Raw genomic sequence first — 26,735 nt, 5'->3', positions numbered from 1 at the left:
ATGACCATCACGTACAGCTGCATTTCTAATGGCCGGGTGATCCTGGCCGAGCTGGCCCTGACCGGAGGCTCATATCAGGTAGCCACCCCTCCTGGCCACCGGGCCAGCCCCACTCACGGCCCCACCACGTGTGGCCTCCCGGGGTCTCTTCTGTGGTTGTCCTCCCCACCGTCCCGGCCCCACATAGGCTTTGTAGTGCTGATTGAAAGAATGACTCCCCTTTAACCCCACTCCCAGGCCTCTGACAGCTCCTGACTTAAAAAAAAAACCACTTACTGGCCATGTGACCTTGGGCAAGTCACTTAACCCCAATTGCCCTGCCTTCCCCCCTCCAAAAAGAAAAAATAATAACCGCCCCCCAAAAAAAACAAATTAAGACCCTCCCTGAATTTAACTTACATTTTAATTAAATTAATTAAACATACACTTTATTGTATAGGTAGCTAATAAACATTTTATTGTATTTTTTCTCCACCATGTGCATACCTGTGGGATCCACCCAAGTCCTGCCCTCACCTCATATTTCGTTAGACTTTCGTGTCCCAAAAGTCTTGGTGCGATTTTATGCCTCTGGGCCCCGGCATGAGGGGGGAGGAAAAAAGGAAACGAGCACTTATTGAGCGCCTACAGTATGCAAGGTGCTGGGCTAAGCGCTTTACAGACCGTATCTCATTTAGCATCAGGAGCTTCAACCACAGAAGGGTTCAAATTGACCAGGGTTCAAATGTCGCTTGTGACCCATCCGGTCAATGACAAGGACTCCCAGGGCCTTGGGCGGCTCCATGAGATGATCAGTTGCAGAGAGAGTGAAAGCGCAAGCCTTCTGCCTGTTCACGGTGTGGGAGAGGCGGTCTAGGAAAGAGCCTGTGACCGCCATGGGCTGGGACGAGGGAAGCGGCCAGGAGCTCCCTAACAGTGACAGTCCATAAGCACATGATCTATGTCAGATTGTCTGCCTTCTCAAGAAGCAGAATCTGAAACTCAGATTTTTTTTAATTGAATGTTCATATGATTGGAAAATGTGCGTGTGTTTTATATGTATGTGCATGTGTAAATTTTAACTTAAAGGGGGAAAAAAGACTATAATATATTCCAGAGCAGGTAACAAGATGACTTGATAAAAGAAGGCCCCTATGCAAGTAAACCACAGGTTTAGTCGAAAATAAATTGGGGGTAGGGAGAGTGCTAGTCTTTTTTGGTTCTGTGACAGCATAATGAGGGCAAAGCTTCACCAGCCAGCATAAAACCTAAAGGAATCAGGACATGAAAGTCCATGAAACATCCACTAGCTGTGTGCTCAAGTTTGCCTCAGTTTCCCCATCTGTAAAACAGGGATCATCATAGCCCCTATCTCCCAGGGTTATTGTGAAGGTCTAATGAGATGTAAAGCGCTTAGCCCTGTGCTGGTGTGTTGTAAATCATATGTAAATGTTAACTTTTCTGAGCACTCAGCATGTTCTGGAACATAGTATAAACCCTATATAAATGTTAGGTATTATTATCATCATCATAAAAAGTAATAGTTCTGACCCTTTCTTAGTTTGGAGGGTTTTTAAAAATATAATTAGCTTAAATTTAATTTTTTTAAAACAGCTTTAAGCCACACCCTCTTGGCATTACTTTTGGAACCTCGCAACCTCCCTAGGCCTCAGTTTCCTCATCTGTAGAATGAGTGAGACTAGTTGGCCTCTGGGGTCCTTCTGAGCTTTGGATCTATGAAGCTGGTAGCTCCCTTTGGGGAGGGATTGCTGTTTCTCACTTGCCCCCCCTTCCCATTTTCCTAACAATGACCCTGGACTTTCCAGTGTTACTTTTTAGAGTATTGAGCTGTGGCCTCCCCCAAGGTCTGGGAGGTGGAAGAAGCGTGTGGTGCATCAGTTTCAATGGCTAAACTCCCTAAATGGTGGTAGGGTCCAGCCAGAGCCTGCAGAGTTGTTGTCTGTCCTTGGTTCTGAAAGAGGACCACGACATGCAAGTGGATTGGATGTAAGTGCAAAGTCACCTGCCTCAATCTCTCCTCTGGAGCCATCTGGGTCCAGTGGCCAGAGAGCATGAGCCTGCCAGACGCCAGACAAAAGTGGAGGCCTTTTTTGAAAGGCAAATCCCACAGAGCTCTGCCCACTGACACAAAATTCAGTGTGGAGAATTCTTTGGGGCACTTGTCGAGAGAAAAAGGTTTGGAGACTACTGGCTGATGTAAATGTGACTGATATTTTATTTTGAAAAGAGAAATAAGAAAATCCGGCCTCAGACACTTAACACAAAAAACTAGCTGTGTGACCTTGGGCAAGTCACTTAACCCCAATTGCCCTACCTTCCCCCCTCCAAAAAAAAAAAAAGGAAAAGAGAAATAAGGAGGACACTTGGCAATCTCTCCTCTTTTTGGAATAAAGCAATGAGTCATTATAAAGCTTTTTTTTTTCTGAGTTTCAGTTGAACCCTTGAGTCTGGACAGAGATAGAGGCTGAGATGGGAGCCTGATATATCTGACAGTAATTCCGTGAAAATGATGTGCCCAGTTTAAATTGGCCCCCTGGTGACTGGTGCTGATGAAAAGCCACAGCGTGACTAGATGGTCCTGTCCATGGTCGAAACCGTATCCAGACACGGTTATATGCACTGAGGCTGACTTTCTTATGTGGCTTGTGCATCTATGATTTATATCCTGTTTTTCTTCCAGTGGACATGAATATTTATAATGAACGTGACATTTATCACTCACAAACCAGGCTAAACCTACCATGTTCCAGTTCATTTATTAAAGAAGAACAAGTGTATATTTATACCTCTTCTATTTGTTTCTCTACAACAGACTGAGCATTAACAGTTTATTTTTAGGATGCAGTTTCATCAGTGCTAAAACTAGTGCTTCTAAAAGCTGAGAAAAAGACCTCTGCCCGAATTGGAAGGTAAGGGGAGGGGGGCCGTCCTAGGGTTGTGGTCTGCACAGATTACTTTTTAGTGGCTCTCGCTTAATGATCTTCCTGCTCAAAAATAACCGGGTGCACAGTAGACAATACTGTAAAATAACTTTAATTAGACTAACTGTAGCTTTACTCAGCTGTACTAAAGACAATTTGAACTGCTGAGGCTTTCCTTCCTATCATGCCAGCCATTCACAGTAACAATTACCTTGGTGTCTGGAAAAATTGGGAACTTTTTCTCAACAAATATCCAGATGTAGAAATAAAGATGTTTTAGACAAAAAGAGCACATATATTGTTCACCATCAACAAAAATTAGGTGAACCGTGTGATACAATTATCCACTCCACATCAAAGGAGTTGGGGGAGCAGTGCCCCAGGAAGCTGGGGAATCCGTGTAAAATCTTTGGGAACTCCCTTCCTACTAGAAAAGAAGAAACTGTGTATATTTATGGTATTCACAGATAAAATATGTTGATGTTATACAATACTGTACATATATTTTATGCATTTCTGAGTTTCTAAACTTCTGTGTCATCTGTGGCTTCTACAAAACTCCCCAAGAATTCCCATTTAACTTCTTGTGCCAACCCCCGATATATCAAAATCATGATGGGGAAAGTTGGGACATGGAGAGGATGATGATATCATAATGCTAAAGACTACTGAGAATTTATATATGGAAAGGACACATTTATCATTTCTGCTTTCTCCTGGCCCATATTGTGACTCTAGAGTTTGGTAACAGCTCCTTCACATGCAGAGGCTGGTCCCCCCTGGGCCAGACTGAGCAGTGTTAATGGCCCCTTGTCAGAACTAAGGCCACCACTTAACAAATTTTCTCCTAAATTATCTGGGCTTTCATAGATTGGGGAATCTCTTAAAAACTGGAATATAATTAGAAGACAGAATGGCTGGGTGGACCGAGGCATGGGGATGTGCCAGAGGGGCCTCCCTCCAGTTTTCCCACATCCCCAACAGTAAGCAAGTGCCAAAAACGTAAGTGGCAAGTCCCCAGGCCCACGTCAAGCACCTACTGTGCATCATTGCCCTGTGCTAATGCTGGGACCTTCCCTTCCAAAAGCAGAGATGCTTAAGTAAATGAGCATTTTTTTACGCAGCCAGCACAAAATGTGACCCCATTCCCCCAAGGACAAATGAGGGGTATCTGATGGGGCTATTTTGAAATGCATGCTTAGATTGGGATAGCATTTGGGGCAGAACATAAATAGCTTACTTTCAAATGTCAAATATGTTCCCTTTAATTTCAACAAAGACTTATTAGGCGCCATGTTAGGTGAAGGACCTCCAGAGACAAAATAAGGAGTAGTCCTGCCTTCAGGAAGCTTACCATCTGTGGGGGAGTGGGGAGGAGGATGGAGGAGGGAGTGAGGAAGATGGAATATATACACAGATCAAAAAGTAAGTTCAAGAAAAACAGAAAAAGCTCATCTCAGAGGTGAACCTGAGCTATGCTTTGGGGCAAGCTAAAAGATCTGTGCTGTAGAAGGCGTGAAGTCTGTGTCCCATTGGGGTTCACTGGGGAAGATGTCCACTATTTCACAGCTAGAGTTTCCTAAAGAGAGGCAGCTTGATTACGCTACATGCCTTTCTCTTAATTTTGTTTCTTAACTATATAGTAGGTAGATGGATTTCTGCAAAATGATGATGGAAATGTACATATTTTTTTCAAAGCTACGTCTACCATACTCTCCTTATTGATGGAATCACTTTCTTGTGCGCCACAGACAATCCCTTGGATGTTATTTTACCATCTGCATTTCTTGACGAGGTAAGGAATGTTTTAGGCTATTTAAAAACCTTATTTCAGTTACCAAATTTCTGTAAGATTTCTATGTTCAGATTCATATGTGAAGTTAACAGTCTAACCTCAGAGACCAAAATTACAAATACTTAGGAGCCTAGCATTGAGTAGATGGAGAACTGTGCATTGATGGTCTACAAAGATTTCAGGCCATTCTCAGTCTTACACTTCATCTTTACTCCTGCTTTTCTATCTCTCTTCTCTGGAGAATGTTCTAAAAAAGGGAATCTGACTCAATTACCTGGGGGTAGAATAAAAAAAAATCAAGCAGTACAAGTTTTAGGAAAATCAGGATGCTTTCAAATTGGAAAACTGGCCAAGAACGCATTACACGGCAGACAGGATAACAGTGGCTAGCCTTCCTCCAGTACTCTAAGGTTGGCAAAGCGTTTCACAAATGTTAATGTTTATATCATGTGTCTATACATGTGAGAGACAGCACAGTGTAGCAGATAGAGGGCCAGCCCACAAGTCAGGAAGATCTGGGTTCAAATCCTCATTCAGACACAGCGTTTGACCTAGGCAGGACATTTAACCTCCCGCTGCCCAGGCCCCTCTAGAAGATTCTAAGCAGGTGCTTAAGTCTATTGGAGGGAGGAAGAATCATGATCTTCTGATTAGTGTCTTCACTGCTCTGAGGGGCAGGAGGTATATTGGTGTGTGTGGTTGAGGGAGTTCTGTGCAAATCCTACACCAAGCTAGAGAGGCTTTAAATCTGAACTGGGCAGTGGTGGTTGTGGCCCTATTTGGAGTCTTCTTGGCAAAGATACTGGAGTGGCTTACCATTCCCTTCTCCAGCTCATTTTACATATGAGGAAACTGAGGCAAACAGGGTTAAGTGACTTACCCAAGGTCACACAGTTAAGTGTCTCAGGATGGATTTTAATTCCAGAAGATGAGTCTTCCTGACTCCAGGCCCAGCCTGGCTGTACCCACTGCACCACCTGGCTGCCCCAAGGCGCAGGATTGGAGGTGCATTTGTCATTGAAGAAGCTAAATTCAGAATGACTCATATCTGAAGCATTGGCCACCACATGCCATCTTTGGCTAAACTGAAGCATGGGGGATTGTGATCTCCACTGAGAGAGGGTATCCTCAAACAGATGAAATCACACCTATCCTTTCACCTATGGAAATAAAGGTGTGTATGTGTGCGCACACAAGCACACACGCACACACACACACACACACTTGAAGCTGCCAGTGGGCGTCATACAGGATAACTTCCCTATAATATGAGTACAACTAGAAACTTCATCATTTTAATGGCTGTTCCTTGCTTGTTGTTAGTTAAAAGCATCTTGCAATTTGGCGGGAGGAGAACATTGATAGACCATACATCACTATTTGTTCTGTCTTACTTGTGAGCCAGAAAGAGAGGCAACTGTGGTGCCACCAAGCCTGGCCTCCTGGGGGGTTCAGGGTTCAAACTCTGTGTGGTTTCCTTACAAGGCAGAAGGAATGACCCAGCTCAGTCTTCATTTTCATTGACAAATGTACAGGTCAGATTAGAGATTCCAACAAATGGGAATTTATAGAAAGGTCACTAAGCTAGACTGTCGTGACTCACAGGTTGGGTCCATGAGTCATTGCCTTAACCCTCATTTGTCATCCAGCTCCTGTTAAATGGAGGGCAGTGAGGTGGTACAACGCAAAGGTTGCAGGGCCTGGAGTCAGGAAGACTTAGTGAACGCTTTTAATTCACTCTTTAGGGTAGGAAAGACAAGATTCGGCCTCCCATTGGCTACATGAGATGCAGGGTAATAAATCAGGATTAATGCCGAGGGTAGGAGGGTGGGAGCCCAGCTGACTCAAGAGTTGGTGGGACCCTTGACCAGAAAGAGCCATGCAGTGGGGAGAGGGCTGGCTTGGGGGGAGGGTAATGAATTTAGTTTTGAACATGTGGAGTTTGAGATTCCAGCAGGGAATCCAGTTTTAAATATTCACGGGGCAGATGGACCATAGTCTGTGGACAGGCTGCAGAAGCTGAGCAGGGGACTGTGAAAGGCTCCCCCAGACCCTTGCAGGGGGCTGGCAGCCCCCAGTTCATGGCTGTGTATAAAGCGTACGCTGCCTGTACAGATGACGTATGGCCACATAGGGCTGTTAGTGTGGCTCATGAGGAGACACGGAGAGATGTCTCTGGAATATTGCTCACTTCTCTCCAAGGAAGGCTGCAGTGTCTGCTCTGAGGGGAGCCAGAAAAGGGGTCATGAACTAGCCTCTCTGTTCTCCTCTGAGAGGTGAGGGACTGGCCAAGAGACTGTCACTTGGCCCTTCCAATGCTGCTGGCCTAAGCACACAATTTTTTCCCCCAATTTATTTATTTTTAGTTTTCAACATTTATTTCCACCAGATTTTGAGTTACAAATTTTTCTCTCTGTCTTTCCCCTACCCCCACCCCAAAATAACAAGCCTACTGAATACCCCTTCCCCCAATCTGTTCTCTTTTACATCCTCTCCTATCCCCCCCAACTTTCTAGTAGGGCAAGATGGATTTCTATACCCCAGATAGACACTCAATTTTGTAGGCTCAAAAGCAGCTGGTTCCCAGGAGGCAGAACCACAGGGAGTCATCCACAGGGCTGACACCTTCCCACCACATACTAGTTACACAAAAGACCATCCTAGGCAGCTGGTAGTATAATAGCACACCAGGCCTGGAGCCAGAAGACCTGAGTTCAAAACCAACCTCAGACATGTACTAATTGTGTGACCTTGGGCAAGTCACCCAGCCTCTGCTTATCTCAGTTTCTTCATCTATAAAACGGGAGTAATTTCTCCCTGGATTGTTGTGAGGATCAAATGAAAAAATAGTTGTAAAGTTCCTATCACAGTGCCTGACACATAGAATAGGACTATTACCATCATTATTATTATTGAATAATGAGTGGAGCCATTTATCCAGCAGATAACAAGCAGAAATCAGAGATCGTCTACACACTAGAACATACCATAAGATTCACAGAATTAAAGCTTTCTCCCTCCAGGAATGGGGCTGGGTGGGTCTCCACTCAGCCAGAAGAGATGCCTTGATCTCACCCACAAAGGAAATTCCCCAAGGTCTCTAAGGAAGGAAGCTGGAAATCAGAGACCCTAGCTTTCCCTACATGTTTGCCATTTCCGGTATATTTTTTTCTTTCCTCTCCTGAGTCCATCCCAAAGAGAGTCTGGCAGTCTCAGAGCAGGAATAAAGAAGGTTGTCATCTCCAAAGCTCTTGCACCAGCTCTCCCCCTCCTTCAGTCACACAGGGATGCACCAGCCTTCTCTCCGCCAACCCAGAATCACCCTCTCCAGGAACACACAGCCCACCTCTCTTGACGGGGAGTTGGGTTCATTGACATAACACCCTTACCTGCTTACAACTAACAAGCATTTATTAAACACTCACTATATGCGGTATAGTGTGCCAGGTGCTGGAAATACAAAGGCAAAAGAGAAAAATGAAAAAAAGTTGGACCGCATTGTTTCTGTGGCACCTCGCCAGCAAAGGTGTGCTGGTACCACCTCAAACCAGCTCCAGAGAAATGATTGGTGTATTTTCAGTGTGAGCCTTTATGCCTCAGAAATTAGGAAACTCTACCAACCAGGGCTTGATGTAGCATTTTGCTAATTGTCTAGATGTAAGAAAGTGATGGGAGAAAGATTAATAATGCAGATTAAACTGACAAGTGAGCTGTGTGTACATTTTTTCCAGAGAGTCCATTGTTAAACATTGCCCAGCCCAGCCTTCTTTCCAACTTGAAAATTTTCTGAGTAAATGCGATTCAGATGTGAAAAGCTCTTATCTCCAGAGGGAACTGCAGCCTGCTAGAGACCAAAGGGAGAGTAGAAACCATGGAGGCTACTTCCTTCACTTTACAGAGCTAGGAGAGCCAAGCCTGGGACAGAGGCAGTCTGGAGACATTTTAAAAACACTATGCTTCTAAAGGGTTAGAAATCCTCTATTGTGAAGCCTTTGCTACATACCTGAAATGTGCCTTATTTTTTTGGTAATTTTCCAGTTATTTTCCAATAGATAAAATTATAGGTTAGTGTTTTCATTGCTTTCTCTAGGTGAGCAGAATTTATTCTGAAAATCCCTTGATGTTCCAAGAACCTTTTCCTCCTTCAAATGCAACTGCTACAGATTTTCAAGAACTGTTGGGGAAGTGTATGGTAAGTAGTCTGGGAGTCGTTGCCTACATGATTCTTTAAAAATGAGTCAAGGCGGGCTTGGAGTTATGAAAACGTAACAAGATGGGTGTGCTCTGACACACTGGCACCATAGGCTGGAGAGTTCTGCTCCTATTCAGAAGCCCTAAAGGAAGAACATGATTTACCTGAGAGAGGTCTGGGGGGGGGGGGGGGGGGGGGGGGGCGGCGGGGGTCCTCCACCATGCAGATTAAAATATTTCTGAGCCTTCTGGAATAACTGCAGGAAAAAAAATCCATCAGCTGCCCACCATCTACTAATGAGCCTGTCCCTCAGGGGCCCAGCTTGTCCTGGGCCAGGCAGTGTGTTGTCCATTGTTGGACCCACACTCTCTCCACCTTGGTGGGATCTGCCACCATGGGTGCTCAGCTGGCAAACCTTGCAGAGCTCCAGATTAAGCCCCTGCCACAAGGTCTTGGGCTAGGATGCTAGTGGAGTTAATAATGGTAATAGCTGGTGTTTCTGTTGTGCTAAGACTTCACCAAAGGCTGGACCAGCCCCATGAAGTCTGATTTTCATACTATTATTATACAACTATATGTAGTAAGAGCTGCAGGTATTATTACCTCCACTTAGAAACTGGCCCTGGAGTCAGGAGGACCTGAGTTCAAATCCAGCCTCAGACACTTAACACAAAAACTAGCCATGTGACCTTGGGCAAGTCACTTAACCCCAGTTGCCCTCCAAAAAGCAAAAACGAAAAAAGAAAGAGGAAGCTGTAGCTTAGGGAGATGAAGTGATTTACCCAAGGTCACAGGGAGAGGGTTAAAAGAAGAGGAAGAGGAGAGGGTTAAAAATCACTCTCTGGGTTGTGAATTGGACTGCCTGGGAAGGACTATGGAAGGTGTGCCATGAAGTTTGGAGTAGGAATTTAGTAGAGATAACAACCATCATTTATATGGTACTTTAAGGACTTTCAAAGTATTTGACACACATTGCCTCATTCGACCCCCACACCAGTAAAACATGGTACTACAGTAATACACGTAATACATGATTGTAATACAGCCCCGGAAAAATTGTACAGAAATGGGGAAGATTGAGAAGAGAAGGTAATGATTTCTGTTTGAACAGCCTATGGGACTTTCAGGAAGCAATTGATACCGTATAACTAGAGTCGTGGAAAGGCCAGATATAAATCTGGAAGTCATGAACATAGAAATGATCACTGGACCTGTGGGAAATGAGGGGCTCTTGAAGGAAGCACATGAGCTAAAAGAATTGGGCCCAGGACAAAGGTTTGGGAAGGCTTCGAGGTAAGCGGGCAGGAATTGCATTATGATCCCCCTAAGGAGACTGAGAGGTCGTTAGGCAAGTGAGGGGAAAGGCAGGAGACAGCAGGGTCCCAGAAGGAAGCCCAGGGAGGCCAGAGTGTCCAAGGGGAGGAGGTTTCAGAGAGAGCCAACAGGGGAGGGCTGAGCAAAGCCCACTGGACTGAGCACTGAGATCCTTGATAACCTTGAAGAGCAAATAATGAAAGGTGAAGGAATGACGAAGAACCTGCTAAGTAGTAACCTCATACCAGGCACTGCTAAGCACTGGGAATGTTCAAAACAAGCAGGCAAGGCAGTCCCTGCCCTCAAGGAGCTTATATTCTAATGGGAAAAACAGCACCTAAAGGGAGCAGGGACATGTCTGACTCTGGCATAGTCGAAACCCCCTCTCAGAGCCCGGGGCTCCTTGGAGAGAGCAGTCTACACTGGATGGAAGGGCTAGAAGCCAGATTACAGAGGTCCGAGGAATGCGTGGGCAGTGAGACAGGAGAGGCAGAGATTTCGATGACTCTTTCTGTACCTGTAGGGCCTCCTGGAACATGGGCTTCAGGAAGGGGATCTCTGAATCAGAGGATATGAACATTTTAATGACTTATTGCATAGCACCAAATTATTTTCTGCAATGATTAAATCAATTTATAGTTCCACTAATAATGTATTATTGTGCTTGTCTTCCCTGGACCTCCAGCAAAATGCATAAAATATCTGGGAGTCAACCCATTGAGACACACTCAGGACCATATATGTGTGTATGGATGTACATATAAGCACATACATGTGTACATGTATACATAAACATATATACATGTGTATGTGTGTATATACATACATTCATATATTGTATATATACCACATGTAACTATATATACAACTAGAAATATATGAACCAAATAACTGGAGAGCTACTCATTGCTCATAGTTAGGCTGTGTCAATGTAGTAAAAATTATTACCTAAATTATTAAATTAATTTATATAATAATTTACAAATTTACAAACTGAGTACGTTAGTGAAGAAAAGATGGGAATGATCACATGGCAAAAGTGAAGGATGACAGGTAGCCAGTGCCCCACTGGTACTCTCACAAGCTTTGGGGAGAACCTTGGAGACTAGACCTAGAATCCTCCCAGTGAAAGTCCCCACAGCCACTGGGGTCCTCCCTGAGTGGATGGCTTCTCCCAGAACTGCCATTTAAGGAGGATGTCCAGGCCAGGCATGTCTCATTCCTCTCTGATCTGGACTCAGGACTTTACCCTCCCCCAATGCACCGTGGGCATCTTCACCCCCACCACTTTTTAGCTTCCCTTTATGTGTTGTCTTACCCCTTTAGGGTAAGCTCCTTGAGTGTAGGAACTGTGTTTCTGTTTATTTTTGTAATTGCAGGGCTTAACACTGGTCCTGGCACACAGTGAGTTCTTACTGTTGATCATTGACTGAGAACACGGACAAAAGCTAAAGAGGATGGGGAGTCAGTCAGTAAGCATTTGTTAAGCACCTCTTGTGGGGGGGGGGCACTGCCCCAAGCCCAGGGGATACAGAGAGACGGAAGGCAGCCCCTGCCCTCCAGGAGCCCATCGTATTCTGCATTCTTGGCCAACTCCCTAATCATGAGAACAAGACTCTGCAAATGCTGGACCCAACTGCCACAGGATTACTGCACAAAACCAAACAATGACAAAATTCATTCAGAGGAACAAAAAGGCTAGAACCTCCAAGGAAATGATGGGGGGGGGGGGGAACAAAGAGAGAATAGCACTTTCAGACTGAAGACTATATCACAGAGCACTTATCATCTAAACTTAGCACTCGGCATGGGTGTGGTGGGTTGTGGTTTTTTTTTAAGTTGATCAATGGAACAGGACAAATAATCAGACTCAGAAACACCCTGATTCCCTAGTTGACGGCATCAGTGAAGCCTTGTGGACACTTTCCCGGTGTTCATTAGTGAGGCCAGTAACAAATGTTGCTGGGAATCAAAGACAGGGTCGGTCTCTCCATTATAGACTGCCCTCTGGTTCCCTTGATAAGAGACAACAGCTCGGACATTCCTGGTCCCTCCCCGGTGCCTCAGCACCCCTCCCATGCTCCTTCACAGATTGGATCCACAGTGGACCAGCCCAGGCCTGGTGAGCTGACTCCTCAAAGGGAGTCAAGTGCTCTCTTCCTCCTAGATTTTGTGCTATGTTGCTCAGTCCAAATAATAGTCTCCTTCAAAAAGAAAGCCAAGGCAAAAAGAAAATTGAGCAGGCTTTGATTCTTCTCTTTTCCCAAACAGAACTTTAGAAAACAAAACAAAACAAAACCACCTTGCTATGATGCTTTGCATTCCGCACAAGTCTCAGCTCATTATGCATTTTAGCACACTGGCACATTTTTTTAAAACAGAATTTTATTTTTTCCAATTACATGCAAAGATAGTTTTCAACATTCACTTTTTATAAGATTTTGAGTTTCAAATTTTTTCTCCTTCCCTCCTTCATATCCCCCTTCCCAGAGATGGCAAGCAATCTGAAATAACTTATATATAGGCAATCATGTAAACATATTTCCACATTAGTCATGTTGTAAGAGAAGAATCAGAACAAAAGAGGAAAAACACGAGAAAGAAAAAAAACAAAAAAAGCAAAAATAGTCTGCTTGGCTCTGCATTCAGACTCCATAGTCTTTCTCTGGATGCGTTTTCCATCATGAGTCTTTTGGAATTGCCTTGGATCCTTGTTATGCTGAGAAGAGCCTTGAAGTCGATCTTCTCACAATGCTGCTCTCACTGTATACAGTGTTCTCCTGGTTCTGCTCACTTCACTCGGCATCAGTTCATGTACATCCTTCCAGGTTTTCCAGAGCAGCCCGCTCATCATTTTTGATGGCACAATAACATCCCATCACAATCATATACCACAACTTCTTCAGCCATTCCTCAGTTGATTCCCTCGATTTCCAATTCTTTGATGCCACAAAAAGCTGGGCACTATTTTTACAGGACTGTCTACACCACACTTTTGTGCTTATCCTCTGTTGTCTGCCCTGGCTCCCACCTTCATCCCCACTATCATCACCAACCCTTAACCAAATGCCACTGACAAGCAGGTGAACACCAAGGCCCTGGGAGTATCTGCACCTTCAGAGCAGCTGCCCTGCCTCTAGCCTGCCCCCCCCACAGCCAAAGCACAGGGAAGCAATCAGGGCTGAGCTAGCTTCAGCCCATCCTGGCTGAATTTTCACTGTGTTTACACCTCAGAAGTCAGCTGGCACAACAAATCCAAGTTCTAGTTATTGTTTAGTGGATTGTCTAGAATTAAGAAAGTAATGGAGGAAGATGTTAATGATGCAGATTCAGCCTAAAAATATGTCCTACATCCTTTTTGGGGCGGCGGGGGAGAGGGAGAGCCATTGGTTAAACACTTACCAGCACAAACTGTAAAAGCAATCCTTGTGAAGAGGAGACCTGGCGAGTTCCTCCCAAGTTGTGTGCCCCACCCCTTAACAACTCTCCACAATCCTAACTAATGAAGACACCGCCCCCCCACAACACTGCTGATGTCAAAGTCCTTGGCATCGTCAAGTGACTCAACATAAAAAAGCTCCCATAGTTATTTCTGTGACAATGATACTCTCCTAAATGTGGTGTCTCCTCCATTCAAATGTGAGCTCCCACGGGCAAGGATTGTATGTGTTCTTATTTATATCTCCAGAGCTCAGCGCTGACACGTTGCATGTAGTAAACACTAAATAAATGCTATTTCAATCAAAATCTTTACAAAATATAATTTGGTCATTACGTTCCCTACAAATACATACCAGTCTCTCTCCTCCCTCCTCTCAGCAATTATTTCCCTTTGTGTCTTCAGAATTTCATTCATTTGTTCATCCCTTTTGGGCTGACTCCATCCCAAAAGGGATGAACAAATGAATGAAATTCTGGGGACTTGGGATGGGATCTTGCTTATCCCTCCTTTGATGTTTTGTAGTCTCTTCTCCCCATATCTCGGGTACATCTCAGGCCATGCCTGGCTTTCCCATCTTTTACTTTCACAACTGAAGAGTATTCATGTCCTCCCTGTTTCCAACTTTCCCACTAGAGGAACCAGTTCCTCCTTGTGGGGTAGACTCAGGTTCAGAAGAGCAGACTTCTACTCATTTCCTCCACCTTTTGAAGGATGGTGTTACCATTACCATTTGTTTAATCACCACCTGGCACTGCCACCAATAACCTGAGCCAATTCACCAAAAGAGTCTGGCCTTGCTAAGTCTCTGTCTCATCCCCATGGTCCTGTGCTCCACCCAACAACAAAGAGGCCTCTGAGGATATGTGAGGCTCTCTCTGGTTCTCAGAGACAGAGAGACCTTGAACCCCTAACTTCAGCCCTGTCTGGTATCAGCCTCTTGTCATTTAGTCTAGAGGGGGGAGGCAGCTCAAAGTCATCCAATCAGATTAGCTCTCAAGTGTCTGGTCTCACTCAGAAAATTCCTCCCTCCTCATTGGGTCAGCTGTGTTTCATTAAGCCCTCATTCAAAGAGCTCAGTAATGGCTTAGCTTTAGAGAGAAGCATATTTACTATACGCAGTTTTTTTGTTTGTTTGTTTGTTTTTAAGCAATTGGGGTTAAACTTGCTCAAGGTTACACGGCCAGTTATTTCTGGGTGTGGTGCAAAGTATCTGAGCCCGGATTCGATCCCCCAGGTCATCCCAACACTGGGGCCGGTGCTCTTACTCGCTGTGCTACCTGGCCTCCCCACTTATGAAGTTTTTACCCCAAGGTATAGATTTAACAAAAGAAATAAATCATTATATGATAGAAGACCTCCTGTCCCAAAAAGCCCAAGGGTCTTCCTCTCCCAGATGGATTTTTTCTTACTAGGTAAAGAGGCCATTCTCTGCCTCGTTTCTTACCTAGCCTTAATCAATGCATAGGCATTGCCTCAGACAAACTGAGACCTGGGAAAGACCTTAGCACAAAAAGGCCAAAGTCTCCCACTGTATCTGGGGCCATCTCTAGTCATCCTGATCTATAGCTTGCCGCTGGACCCAGATGGCTTCGAAGAAAGAGGAAGGCTGGGACTTTGCACAGCCCTGCCTCATTTAAATCGAATTCACTTTTAAGTCATCTTCCTGATGTCATGGTCTTCCTCAAGATCAAAAGACAAACAACAACAGCAGCAACAAGTCTCTCTATGAAACCAAGAACCAGCATGATGTGTAATGGGAAAGCACTAAAGACCCTTCCAACAAAATCAGAAATAAGCAAGGAAATCCATAATCACCTTTATTATTTTATGCCAGGAATTATATTAAGCCAGGAATACTTGCTGTAGCTATAAAACAAGTAAAAGAAATGGGGGCAATAGGCACAAAGAGTCAAGTCAAATCAAGTATTTATTAAGCACCTACTGTTTTCTGGGCACTGTGAGAATCACCAGGATACAAGGAAAGCCAAAAATCAAACAAAAAACAAAACAGTCTTTGTTCTTCAGAAGCTCACGGTCTAATGGAGGTGACAACAGACCCCTAGGTACTAACAAGGTCTAGATAGAATAAACTGGGGGTAATCTCAGAAGGAAGGAGAACTAGGAAAGACTTCTTCCAGAAAGCAGGACTTTACTGCAGACGAAAAGGAAGATGAACAAAATTGAAAGCAGAGATTACAGGAGCTCTGAATGACTAATAAAAGAGGAAAACCGCCGGCTAATCCGATCAAAGAGAGGAAAACCAAGCTGCCAATACCCAACGTGAAAAAGAATTCACAACTGAAAATAAAGTCTAGGAAACTACCAGAAACTGTCGGATCCAATTCTACCCAACACAACTAATGACCCAAACGAAATTGATGAACAATCGAAAAACAGAACGCCTAGATGAATGGAACCAAAAGAGAGAATCTAAAGAAGCCAGCCCGCCCGTGGTGTTGAACACTCATGATCCCTCCTGCTAGGGGGTCAGGCTGGCCAGTCTCTGGAGCTCGGGAGTTCTGAGTCACAGTGACTAAGCTAAGTTCAGCATTAAAATGAGAAGAGAGAGATGAGGGCGAGAAATCCAGGCTGGAGGGACAGCCAGGGAAAGTGCTGTCTGTGAGGAGCCTCTAGGCGGGCTGGTGGTGCAGAGAAAGAAGGAAGACCCCTTAAAGGTAGGAAGGGGCCAGGTGACAAAGGGCTGTACAAGCCAAACAAAACTTGATATTGGATTGTAGAGGTCAGAGGGAGACCCTAAAATTGATTGAATAAGGGGGCAATAGGGTCTTTTAGGAGGATCGATATGACAGCTGATTTGAGGATGGATTAAAGTGGGGAAGAGACTTGAGACAGGGGGACCACCAAGCAGGCCAGTGCAGTGGTCTGAGTGTGAGAGACTGAAGATGGTAGACTAGGGTGGGAGCAGAGTCAGAAGAGAGAAGGGGGCACATACAAGAGATGTTCTGAAAGGCGAAACAACAGGATACAGCAATGGATTGGGTATGGGGAGGTGGTGAGGATGATGCCTTAGTGTTGAGCCCGTGTGACTGGGAAAATTGGGATCCCTTGGATGTGTTGAGTGTAAGATGTCTACCAGACATCCAGTTCAAGACGTGTAATAGGCATTTGGAGATGTGAGACTTGGGGTCAGGAGAGAGGTCCAAGCTGAACAAAGAGATCCTGGAGTCATTCATTCAGAGATGATCATTGAAGCCAGTTGCTGATAAAAATCACTAAATGAAAGAGTAAGGATGGCCCAGTAAGAAGAGGGCCCAGGACAGAGTCTTGTGGACACCCACGTTCAGTGGAAATGGCCTGTGAAAATCCAGCCAAGAATAGAGGAGAGCAAGGAGAGCAGTGTCATGAAAAGCCATTATTGAGATTGTCAGGGAGAAGAGGAAAATCCACGGTTTCAGAGGCTGAAGAGTGAGTCAAGGAGGATGAGGATTGAGGAAAGGCCAGTGGACTGGGTACTTAAAAGAGCTTCAGTACCTTTGGAGAGAGCAGTTTTAGCTGAATGATGAGGTCAGAAGCCAGCTTGCAAAGAGTTAAGTGAGTTGATAAGAAGTGGAGGTGCTGATTGTACATGCTTTAATTATCACTTTAATTATAACTTCAAGGACTAGAGATCCAAGCAAAAAAAAAAAGGGAAGATTAATGACTTTTGCAAAGTAGCAAAGTATAAAACAAACCCACACAAATCATCAGCTTTTCTACATATTACCAACAAAACCTAGCAGGAAGAGATAAATTCCATTCAAAATAACTGCATACTAAATGTGATATTTGAGGCATACATAGGAAATATATAAATAGAACTACAAAAGACTCTTTGCAGAAACAAAAACCAACCTAAATAATTAGGGAAGCGCTACTTGTTCGTGGGTAGACTGAGCCAATATAATAAAAATGACATTGTTAACTAAATTCAAATATTAAGTGACATATCAATCAAATAACCAAAGGACTACTTTGTAGAGCTCAAAAAATGGCAATTTTACCTGGAGGAACAAAAGGAAAAATATATCAAGGAAAATCATGAGAAAATAAAGAAGGAAGGAGACCTAGCAGTGCCAAATATCAAACTTTACTGAAAAACAGTAATCAAAATTCTCTGGAGCTTCTTTAGAAATAGAAACATCAATCAGTAGAAAAATCAAAATGTAGCCTGATGTTCATTATACCCAAAGATCCCACCTGCTAGGGTAAGGATTCAATCTTTAACAAATCTCCTAGGAAAACTGCAAAAAAACAATCTGGCAAATTTTAGAGTTAGGCCAATATATTACACCATGTAATACAATAAGTTCCAAGTTGATATGACCTAAATATAAAAAGGTCATATCACAAACAAATTAGAGGAGCAGAGGAAAAACTTTTCACAATTACAGATGAATAAAGATCATAGTGTGTAAAATGAATGAATTTGGTTACATAAAATAAAAAAAGCTTCAGCATAAGTAAAACAAATGCAAATAAAATTAGAAGGAAAATGTGTGAAAACATGTATGAAAAGTTTGTTTCTGAGCAATTAATAATTTTATTAATTATGGTTAGCAGATAATTAATGAAATGGTCAGTTAGCTTTCTCTCTGAAACCAAAGAATAATCATAGAGGCTTCTCAACGCATATATGCCTTTGGAAGAGTGGATGTTCCCTACAGTGGGAAATTAACTCTGATTGGTTAACACTTAATGAGATAATGAATATTATAATGAGGGATAGTCTAATGAGAAGTTGGGGGTATGGCTCATTACATCACTCTTACTCATCTTTACCCAGACCACCCTGCCTTGGGCAATCTAGACAAGGACCTGCCTCTACCCAAGCAGACTAGTAGGACTTCTCCTAGCTTAGATTCTCTTTGTAAGGTTTTCTCCTTGGGAAGGGACCTACCCAAGATGATATAAGCATGTGCCACAATGATTTGGGCAACCTCATCTATCAGAGACTGGCTGAGTACCCTACAGGGGCTTATTTCTGAATAAGGAAATAAAAAGGGGAAACCTTTATCCCAATTAATCATTGATTGTTAAAATGAGAGAAATAATCATTTCTCTTACATTTGTGGGTTTAGGGAAAAGATAATGTCATTGTGATCAATGCTTGTTCACCCTATTGCTACTCTCTGTTTCCCAGGGGAAAGGGAAGGGAAGGGAAAGGAAGAAGCATTTATATAGTTCTTACTGTGTGCTAGGCCCTGTGACTTCCCCAGGGTCACACAGCTAGTAAGTATCTGAGGCCAGATTTGAGGATTTAAATTTAGGTCTTCCTGACTCCACACCCAGTACACTATCTACTACTCCACCAGCTGCCTTTAAAAAAAGGAGGAGGGGGTAATGGGTGTGTGTATGTATGTATGTATGTATGAGGGAAGGGAGAAGATCGTATGTACTAGGCACTGCCCTGAAGCCCAGAGCCCACACTATCAGGATCTGGGGACAGGCTGGCTACAAGGGTGGTGGAAATCTGCCTGTGCAGCTGCTTGGGTCCTACCTGAATAAAACTAGGTTACCTCCTTCCTAGTCTGAGATGCCCACAGCCAGAGAAGGCCATCCATGGAAAGGTACAGAGTGGACGGAGAAGTGCTAAAATGGGACATGGTCAGAAACAGGCCTTGAATTGGCCACAGAGGGAGAGGGGGGAGGGAACAAAACCCATCTTCCCACCCCCATCCATAGGGTCAAGCTCCAGCTTCCTTTCGGCTTCTTCCTTAGTTCCCACTTTGAAGACCAGTGGTCTGACACAATGAATATTCCTCAGCGTCTGCCTTAATGTCACCTACACAAAGATGACAAGGGTACTTATACAAACTTGATCCAACATTTATTGAACATGCTGTTATTAATCCCTTATTACAGAAGCACCTAAAGGCAAATTCTCTTAGAGGTTTGGGGTGGGGACAAGTCAATTCAATGCTTTTGCCCTTGTTTAGAATTGTATGTTTGCTGGCTTCTTGCAACTTGTGGGGGCCTGGATCACCTGAGATAAGTTTTCCACATCTGCACTTTAACGTACTGTAATGAATGATAGTTATACAAAAGAAACCTAAGGCACTCTTCTTTCTCCTACAGATGAAGTACAATCAAAGTCAAGGTGAATTTATGATTTCCTCTCTGAAAAGTCAAGTGACTGATGTCAAAAATTCGATGTCACAGAATATTGACAAAATGTTGAAAAGAGAAGAAAAACTGAATACACTTATTGACAGAACAGACAATCTTCAAGTAGCTGTAAGTCTCTGCCTCTGCTCCTGCCATCCAGGCCGGGTCCCAAAGGTCATTTGTCCCCACTGAGTGCTTTTAAGAGAATTTCAGTGAAAGTAAAGGTGGTGGCTTTCTGTAAGCCCCTGTGCATGGCTGACAATCTGCTTTATCTCAGCACACTGACGATACCTCTGCAGTTGTCAGAAAGTCTAATTTTCAGAGTCCAGAAATATAATATTTGTAAATTAGAGGGTGGTCATTTGCATTACAAAGGACTTTTTCACTTTAGGATTCGCCGGTGTTCCTTTAAATGGCAGTCTCTTTATTTGTTGGGTCTGAAATATGGCTTGATCCCTTTTCAATAACATGATGGGGGCCAGGACGGGATGGACTTGGGATTTCACTGACAGGGAAACTCCCAGGAAAGGAGAGGGCACCTCTGGGAGCTGCCCGGGGGACAGCTGAGGCTCAGCCGGCTCCGGCAATGCTGGCTGCTCAAAGCGATGCCCAGGGACGTGGGACGTGGGGCAGGAGAGTGGGGGCGCAGCGGCCTTGGACGCCCCCTTCCCGTCCCAGCCCTCTCGAGTGCCTCTCTTTGAAGGGGAGTTACAAGACCCCAAAGCCCGGAGGCGAGGCTCCCCACTCCCCTGCCCGGCTCCTCCGCCGCCGCCACCGCATCTTCTGGGGGGTTCTGGACTTTGACACTTGAGGGGTCGTTATTAACTTTGGAGGAATGACCGGGTCTGAAGGCAGAGTGAGAGGGGACTGCAGTGTAGACACCTAGTGTTGATGGACACCTCGAGGAGTTCAGATCCCAAGGCCAGGAGAAGACATTGCCTCATTCATCTTCTGCCCACTGTGTGGGTAAGAATCCGGGAAGAGGGGAGGGGGGCAAACCCAGGCAAGATCTGCTCTCAGGCCCGCTGTGCAGCTGCTTGTCTGGTCACCCCTGCCGTCCGGTCATCACCCCCCACACACCCCCGTCGCTCCTGCCAGCGGGTCACCCCCACCCAGCAGGTCATCACCCACACCTCCACCGTGGGCCCTTCCCACCAGAGGGTCAACCCCACCTTCCGGTCACCTCTCCTCAACCCCCTCCGGTCACTCTTCACAGCCGGGTCATCCCAGCCATCTGGTCACCTCCATGGCCTTCTGGTCAGCCCTGCTGTCTGGTTCCTCCCCCGCCCCCAGGGGTCTTCTGTCAGGCTTACTGGGGAGGGGGCGGGGAGTGCTCCCATTGGTGATCTCTCTTCCTTTTATTTAGGAAGAGCATGTAGGCACTGTTTCATTCTTAGTGCTCAGAACCAGGGTCTGGGTCCTTGATGGTACACTGTGGTCCCAGTCCCACAGAGGTCTGGCCTGGTCTTGGGCACAGAGGAGCCCTCTATCATGGAGACCTGGAACCCAGAGGCCAAAGGCACTGAGACCTACTCTTTGCTGAATCTGGTATAAACCAGGATCAGGGAGGCCTGTTGATTTATGGACCTGATGAATTTTTTGTTCCCAGTGGGCTTTATCATTGATCTCCATTTGTCCCCCCCATAGCAACCTGCTGGGCCACATCTGTCTGTGTCCTGCTGGATGTCTGTAATTAGTAAGGCTTGCCTTGTGTTTACTTTCTGCTTCCTTGACTCAGCTTCTGGCATGCACTGGTGGGAAACGGGTGTGATAAGAATGATAACCCCAGAAAGGGGCCTCCAGAGGACCCCTCAGATGTGGGGGAGGAGAACCAAGCCAGCAGAAAGACCCAGAGACAGGGGAGCTCCCTAAGAAGAGGAGCCGGTCACGGAGAGTGGAGTGGGAGGGGAGGAAGAGGCCTGTGTATAACGAGTCTCTGGGAGAAGATAGGAAATGTATGTGGTCACTGTGTCTGGGGCTTCACAGAGGCCAAGAAGGGAGGAGGATGGATCCCACTGTCTCTGAAGAGCACCCGGCCACTTTGGAGGGAGTGGTTTCAGTTGATCGATGAGGTGAGAAGCCAGATTACAAAGGACTGAGGGCTGAGAAAAGTCAAGACAGCAGTACCTCTTAGCACAGGGCCCGGCACATGTAGGTGAGCAAGAAAGGCTCCTTGAGGTTGTCCAGTGGTGGTTATTCCTTCCATAAGCCTACAAATAACTTCCAGTTTTTCAGAGATTGTGCAATGATAATTTGTATAATTACCCAAGCCTCATTCCACTTCTGTTAGAAAGAATCCTAGTGGGGGCAGCAAGGCAGCAGCAAGATGGCACACAGTGAGTAGAGCCCTGGAGTCAGGAGGAGCCTGAGTTCAAATCTGGCCTCAGACCCTTAACACTTACTAGCTGTGTGACCTTGGGCAAGTCACTTAACCCCGATTGCCCTGCCTTCCCCACTCCAAAAAAAAAAAAAGAATCCTAGTTCAAATCTTGGTATTTTTTACTTTTCTCTCTCATATCCAATATCTAGTCTACCTACTGCCTATCTTTAACATCTAGCCCCTCTTTACCCCCACTGCTACCACCCTGGACAGGCCCTCACTGCCCCCCTGCCCTAGCCTGACCTCCCAAAGGTTACTCCTCCCAAACCAGTGAATCCTGATGCTGCCTGGTTCATTTTTGTCACCACCTCCCTCTTCTGTATTCAGAAATTTTCAGTAGCTTCCTGCAGGCTCCTGGGCCAAGCACGGAAAGTCTTCTACAATTTTGCATCAGCATGATGTCAAGAAAAGAGCCTTGGATTTCGCTGTCAGAAGACCTGGGTCTGGATTCCAGACGGGCTCCTTATCTTCTGTGTGACCTCAAGAGAGCCCCTTTGTTTTCTGGGTCTCCGTTTCCTTATCTATATGAGAGGGTTGGACTAGATGATCCAGTAAAAGTCAGACAGGTAGAAGGAGAAGCATGGGAAAGGAGTGATGTGGAAACCGAGAGAGGAGGGAGTATCCAGAAGGCGAGTGACAAGCCATGTCAGAATCTGCAGAAGGGTCAAAGGGATGGAGATGGAGAAATCCTCTTTCCCAGCTTTAAATCCATGCCTCCTCTCAGTACAGAGATACAGTGTGATGGAGGCGGGTGTCTTGCTTAACCATGTTTCTTGTTAGGAGAGAGCAGAGTGCAGAGTACTGGGTGCAGAGCAGCATGGAATTCCCTCTGTTGGCTGCCCCATCTCAATGCTCATTCACACTGAGGGGAATGGTGCCCCCAAAATCTGGAAAATCCACTTAGGAAAGAAGTCTGAATTTTTCTTTTTCTTTTATGTGATGTTCACAGTACCTTATTTTAAAATGTGGGTTAAGTATGTGGTCATAAGCTCGGTGTTGTCTGCTGGCCTTCCTTCATGTGTCATCTGTGGCTTCCACAAAACTCCCCCCAAATTCCCATTTGGTTTCTTATGCCGACCCAAGATATAGCAAAACCACAGTGGGGAAAGTGGCAGTGTGGAGGGAATAACTGATTGCAGTCCACTACACAGATCTTTTTTCAGAACACATGCTATCTGCCCAGGTCTCCACCATCTTGTGCTTGTGAAGCTAATTTTTCCTTACTAGAATTTACACTTACCTTGATTGAATCTCGTCTTATTAGATTCAGCCTTGTGTTCTAGCTTCTCAGGATCTTTTTGGATGGATCCTGATCCTTTCATCAAGTGTCTTAGCTCTTCCTTCCAACTTTGAATCATCTTCAACTTTGATGAGCGTACTTTCTCTGATTCTATCTGTGTCATTGATAAAATGTCAAACAGCACAGATCCCAGTGATGCTCCACTGAAGACATCCTACCACACTGATGTCGGACCATTAACAGCAGCTCTTGGAGTCTGGCCAATCCAACCCATTCTGCATCCATCCGATTGTCTTATCTTCTAATTCATGTCTTTATTTTTTCCTCAAAAATGAGATAATATATATGATAATATAATATGAGATAAGTCATCAAAACCATTGCTAAAGTCTTGGTAAACTGTATCCACAACATTCCTGCTCATCTCTTCCTCTGTCAGAAGAGGAAATGAGTCTACACTGGCATGACCTGTTTTTGAGGAAGCCATCCTAAATGTGGCTTTCAAAAGCCAGCTCATGCCCTAGTAATACCTTCATGGAGGAGGCCTATATCCTTACATAGATAGAGATAGCTCCTAAAGATGTTGAACAGAGGGGAGAGGAGGCCTAGAAGTCAGTAGTCATGGGTGTTCTCAGGGTTTAGCAGCTGCTGGTGGTGAAGTAGATGGAGAGCCAGGCCTGGAGTCAGGAAGACCATGGTTCAAACTCAGCTTCAGACACTCAGGAGCTGTGTGACTCTAAGCAAGTTCCTTCTTCTCTGTTTGCCCCAGTTCCCTCAAGGATAAAGTAGGGATAATAATTACACCCACCTCAAAGGGTTGTTGGGAGGGTAAAATGAGATCATTATTAGCATAGCTTCTGGAACCCATGCTTATTTTCTCCCCTTTTTCAAGGTCTCTCTCTGGTGTGGGGTTGGTTTGGGTTTTTTTTTTTTTTATTAATAAGGTCCGAGATTTTTTCCAAAACTCTGATATCTTTCCCTCCTTCAGCTACTTTACATTTTAAGACAGAAATTAATATTACCTCTAGTTTCTACTGTGTGGATTTCTACTGTATTGATTCTACAATGTAATTGATTTTTATGCTGTATTAATTTTATAATTGAGTCTGCATCTGCCTAAAGCCACCTTTCTATGTCCTTGAGTTGAGCTCAGAAATTCTATTTTCCCTCGGAGTTAGCTTAAAGTTAGCTTAAATGAAAAGTTATCTTGCAAACCATTGCCCCCTGGGATGCTTCCTTGACATCTATTTGTTAAAGCCAAAACCTTAACTTGATACCATCCCCAAAAGATACTCAGTCCTTGCTTCCTTGCTTGTCTTTGTGTAAGAAAGGAGACAGCAAGTCTGGTGGTTAGGATCCCCCAGCAAAGACTGCAAGAAACAGATGGGTTCCGTAAAACAATTAACATTCTTTAATTGTTAAGAGAGGGTCGAAATTACCCCTGCCTTTCTCAAGATAGCCAATTGTAAGGTTCCTAGCCCAGCCCCAAAATCTATCACCTTTTCCCCATGCCTACCAAGATCATTTCTTTGTTGTGTGTTAATAAAGAGGGTCCCCTCCTTCTCATTGGGGTCGCTGGTTTTACAGAGGTGGCCAGGCTTTGTCAGGGTGGTGGCCAATGGAATCAGTCACTCCATGGGATGCTCTGTGCCCCATTCATACCTTTATCAGCAGCTCTATTGAATCAATTAAAGGCATTAAACTAGGTGTGAAAAAGTCCTTAATTACTTTGGAAGGAGCAAAGGGTTCCAGCCACTGGAATTAAATATTCGAAAGGGAAAGTAGATTACATTTGGATGGAGAGTCCGTTGCATTTTTATTCACATACTTTTTATTTTATAGCAAGGGAGTAGGCCTTTGTAGTGGTGGGCCCGCCCGGGAGGGCAGCTGCAGTCAGGTCCCTCACAGCCAATTGCTTGTGGCCAGCCTAGGAAGAGGAGAAGGGAGCCTGGGTCCCATAGCTTCATAGCCTTACAGACTGCTCAAACCCTGGACCTTTTCTTTTCCCTTTTGTAAACAATCCAGTGGGCCAGAAAGTGGTCAGCTGTGAGGAAAGACACCACAGCTTCTCGTGGAGAAGACTGGGGAGCAGGTTCTCAGAGGGCCTCAAAACCTAACCCCGAAGGGAAGCCCCAGGCAAAGGGTCCCCTCATTGCAAAGCCGGCCTGTAGAAGGGCCCTGCCTCATGAACGCCTCCTGGTGGTTAGAATTGTTTTTTAAATTTTAAATTAAAAAAAAAACTTATGATGTTTTACAAGCATTAGTTTTTCGTAGAACAAATTGAGGGGAAGGAAAATGGCTGTACCCCCAAAATTTAATGCTGTACCTTAGCATCATAGATCTAGAACCTTAGGGATAACTGACCCCACCCTCTCATTTTAAAGATAAGGAAACAGGGCTGACTAATGTTGGATAACATTTGCTACACAAGTAGCTTATGGCACAGTCAGGACCCAAATCTGGTGATCCTTCTCCTCCAGCACGCCACTGCAGAAACGATTTCATAAACCCTTCAAGGATGAGGGCGTCATCACCATCCCCACCACCACGGCTGGTGGATCACAGCATCTCTCACCACTCACAGAGCTCAGGCCTTCAGCGCATCTAACCTGGGCCATAGCAGTAGCTTCCTAATTGGCATCCCTGCTTGCAGGCATATCACCAAGGTGCTGTGGAGAGTACTGGCCTTGGAATCAGGAAGACCCGGCTTCGAATCCTGCCTCACACGCCGGCACACTGATGTCCCCCAAACATGACTCTGACTCTGTCTTTCTGTCTGCTCTGTAATCTTCACGACTGCCCCTTTCTTAAGCACCAAGCAGCATGCCAATCACTAAGATGGCCAGGACACAAAACAGAGGTCCCTCCCCACAGGGATCTTACATTCCAGTAAGGAGAGACAGCACACACATGCATGCATGAATACATGTGTGTATGTATACACATATATACATATATGTATGCATGTGCAAAAGAAATGAATGATCAAAGCCTTTATTAAGACTTCCTGTGCGCCAGCACTGCCCAGAGCACTGAGAATACAAACAGAGGGGTCAACGGGTCATTGCCCTCCAGGACATTAAAATGGGGAGACAGCACAGTGGGTGGGTTCAGCTGCCGGTCAGATGGTCAGGCTTCTTCTGTGATGATGCCCTTTCTGCTGGTAGAATCACATCAGTTTCTGATGTTGAGCCATTTGACAGGACTTTGATAACAAGAAATCTCTGGGTCTTGGGTACAGACTGTCAAATTGGGGGTACAAAGGTGCCAAAATTGGGGGGTACAGAGGTGTCAGATTGGGGGTACAGAGGTGTCAGATTGGGGGTACAGAGGTGTCAGATTGGGG

General features: G+C 45.0%; 1 protein-coding gene across 1 annotated transcript in view; it reads left to right on the top strand.

The window, feature by feature from the left end:
- The window catches only part of LOC138169506 (uncharacterized), a 27,832-nt gene continuing 1,097 nt past the window's right edge, over nt 1-26,735 (top strand). The window contains exons 1-5 of the mRNA XM_069099026.1: nt 1-78; nt 2,839-2,909; nt 4,620-4,716; nt 8,807-8,908; nt 19,740-19,898. Coding sequence (XP_068955127.1) covers nt 1-78; nt 2,839-2,909; nt 4,620-4,716; nt 8,807-8,908; nt 19,740-19,898 — 507 coding nt within the window. The remainder of the gene's footprint in view (nt 79-2,838; nt 2,910-4,619; nt 4,717-8,806; nt 8,909-19,739; nt 19,899-26,735) is intronic.

The sequence above is a fragment of the Petaurus breviceps genome, unplaced genomic scaffold (assembly GCF_028583685.1).
Source record: "Petaurus breviceps papuanus isolate PSGF00001 unplaced genomic scaffold, PetGlider_PUasm1.0 126, whole genome shotgun sequence".
Classification (NCBI taxonomy): Eukaryota; Metazoa; Chordata; class Mammalia; order Diprotodontia; family Petauridae; genus Petaurus; species Petaurus breviceps.
This window is presented reverse-complemented; position numbering and strand designations above follow the sequence as displayed.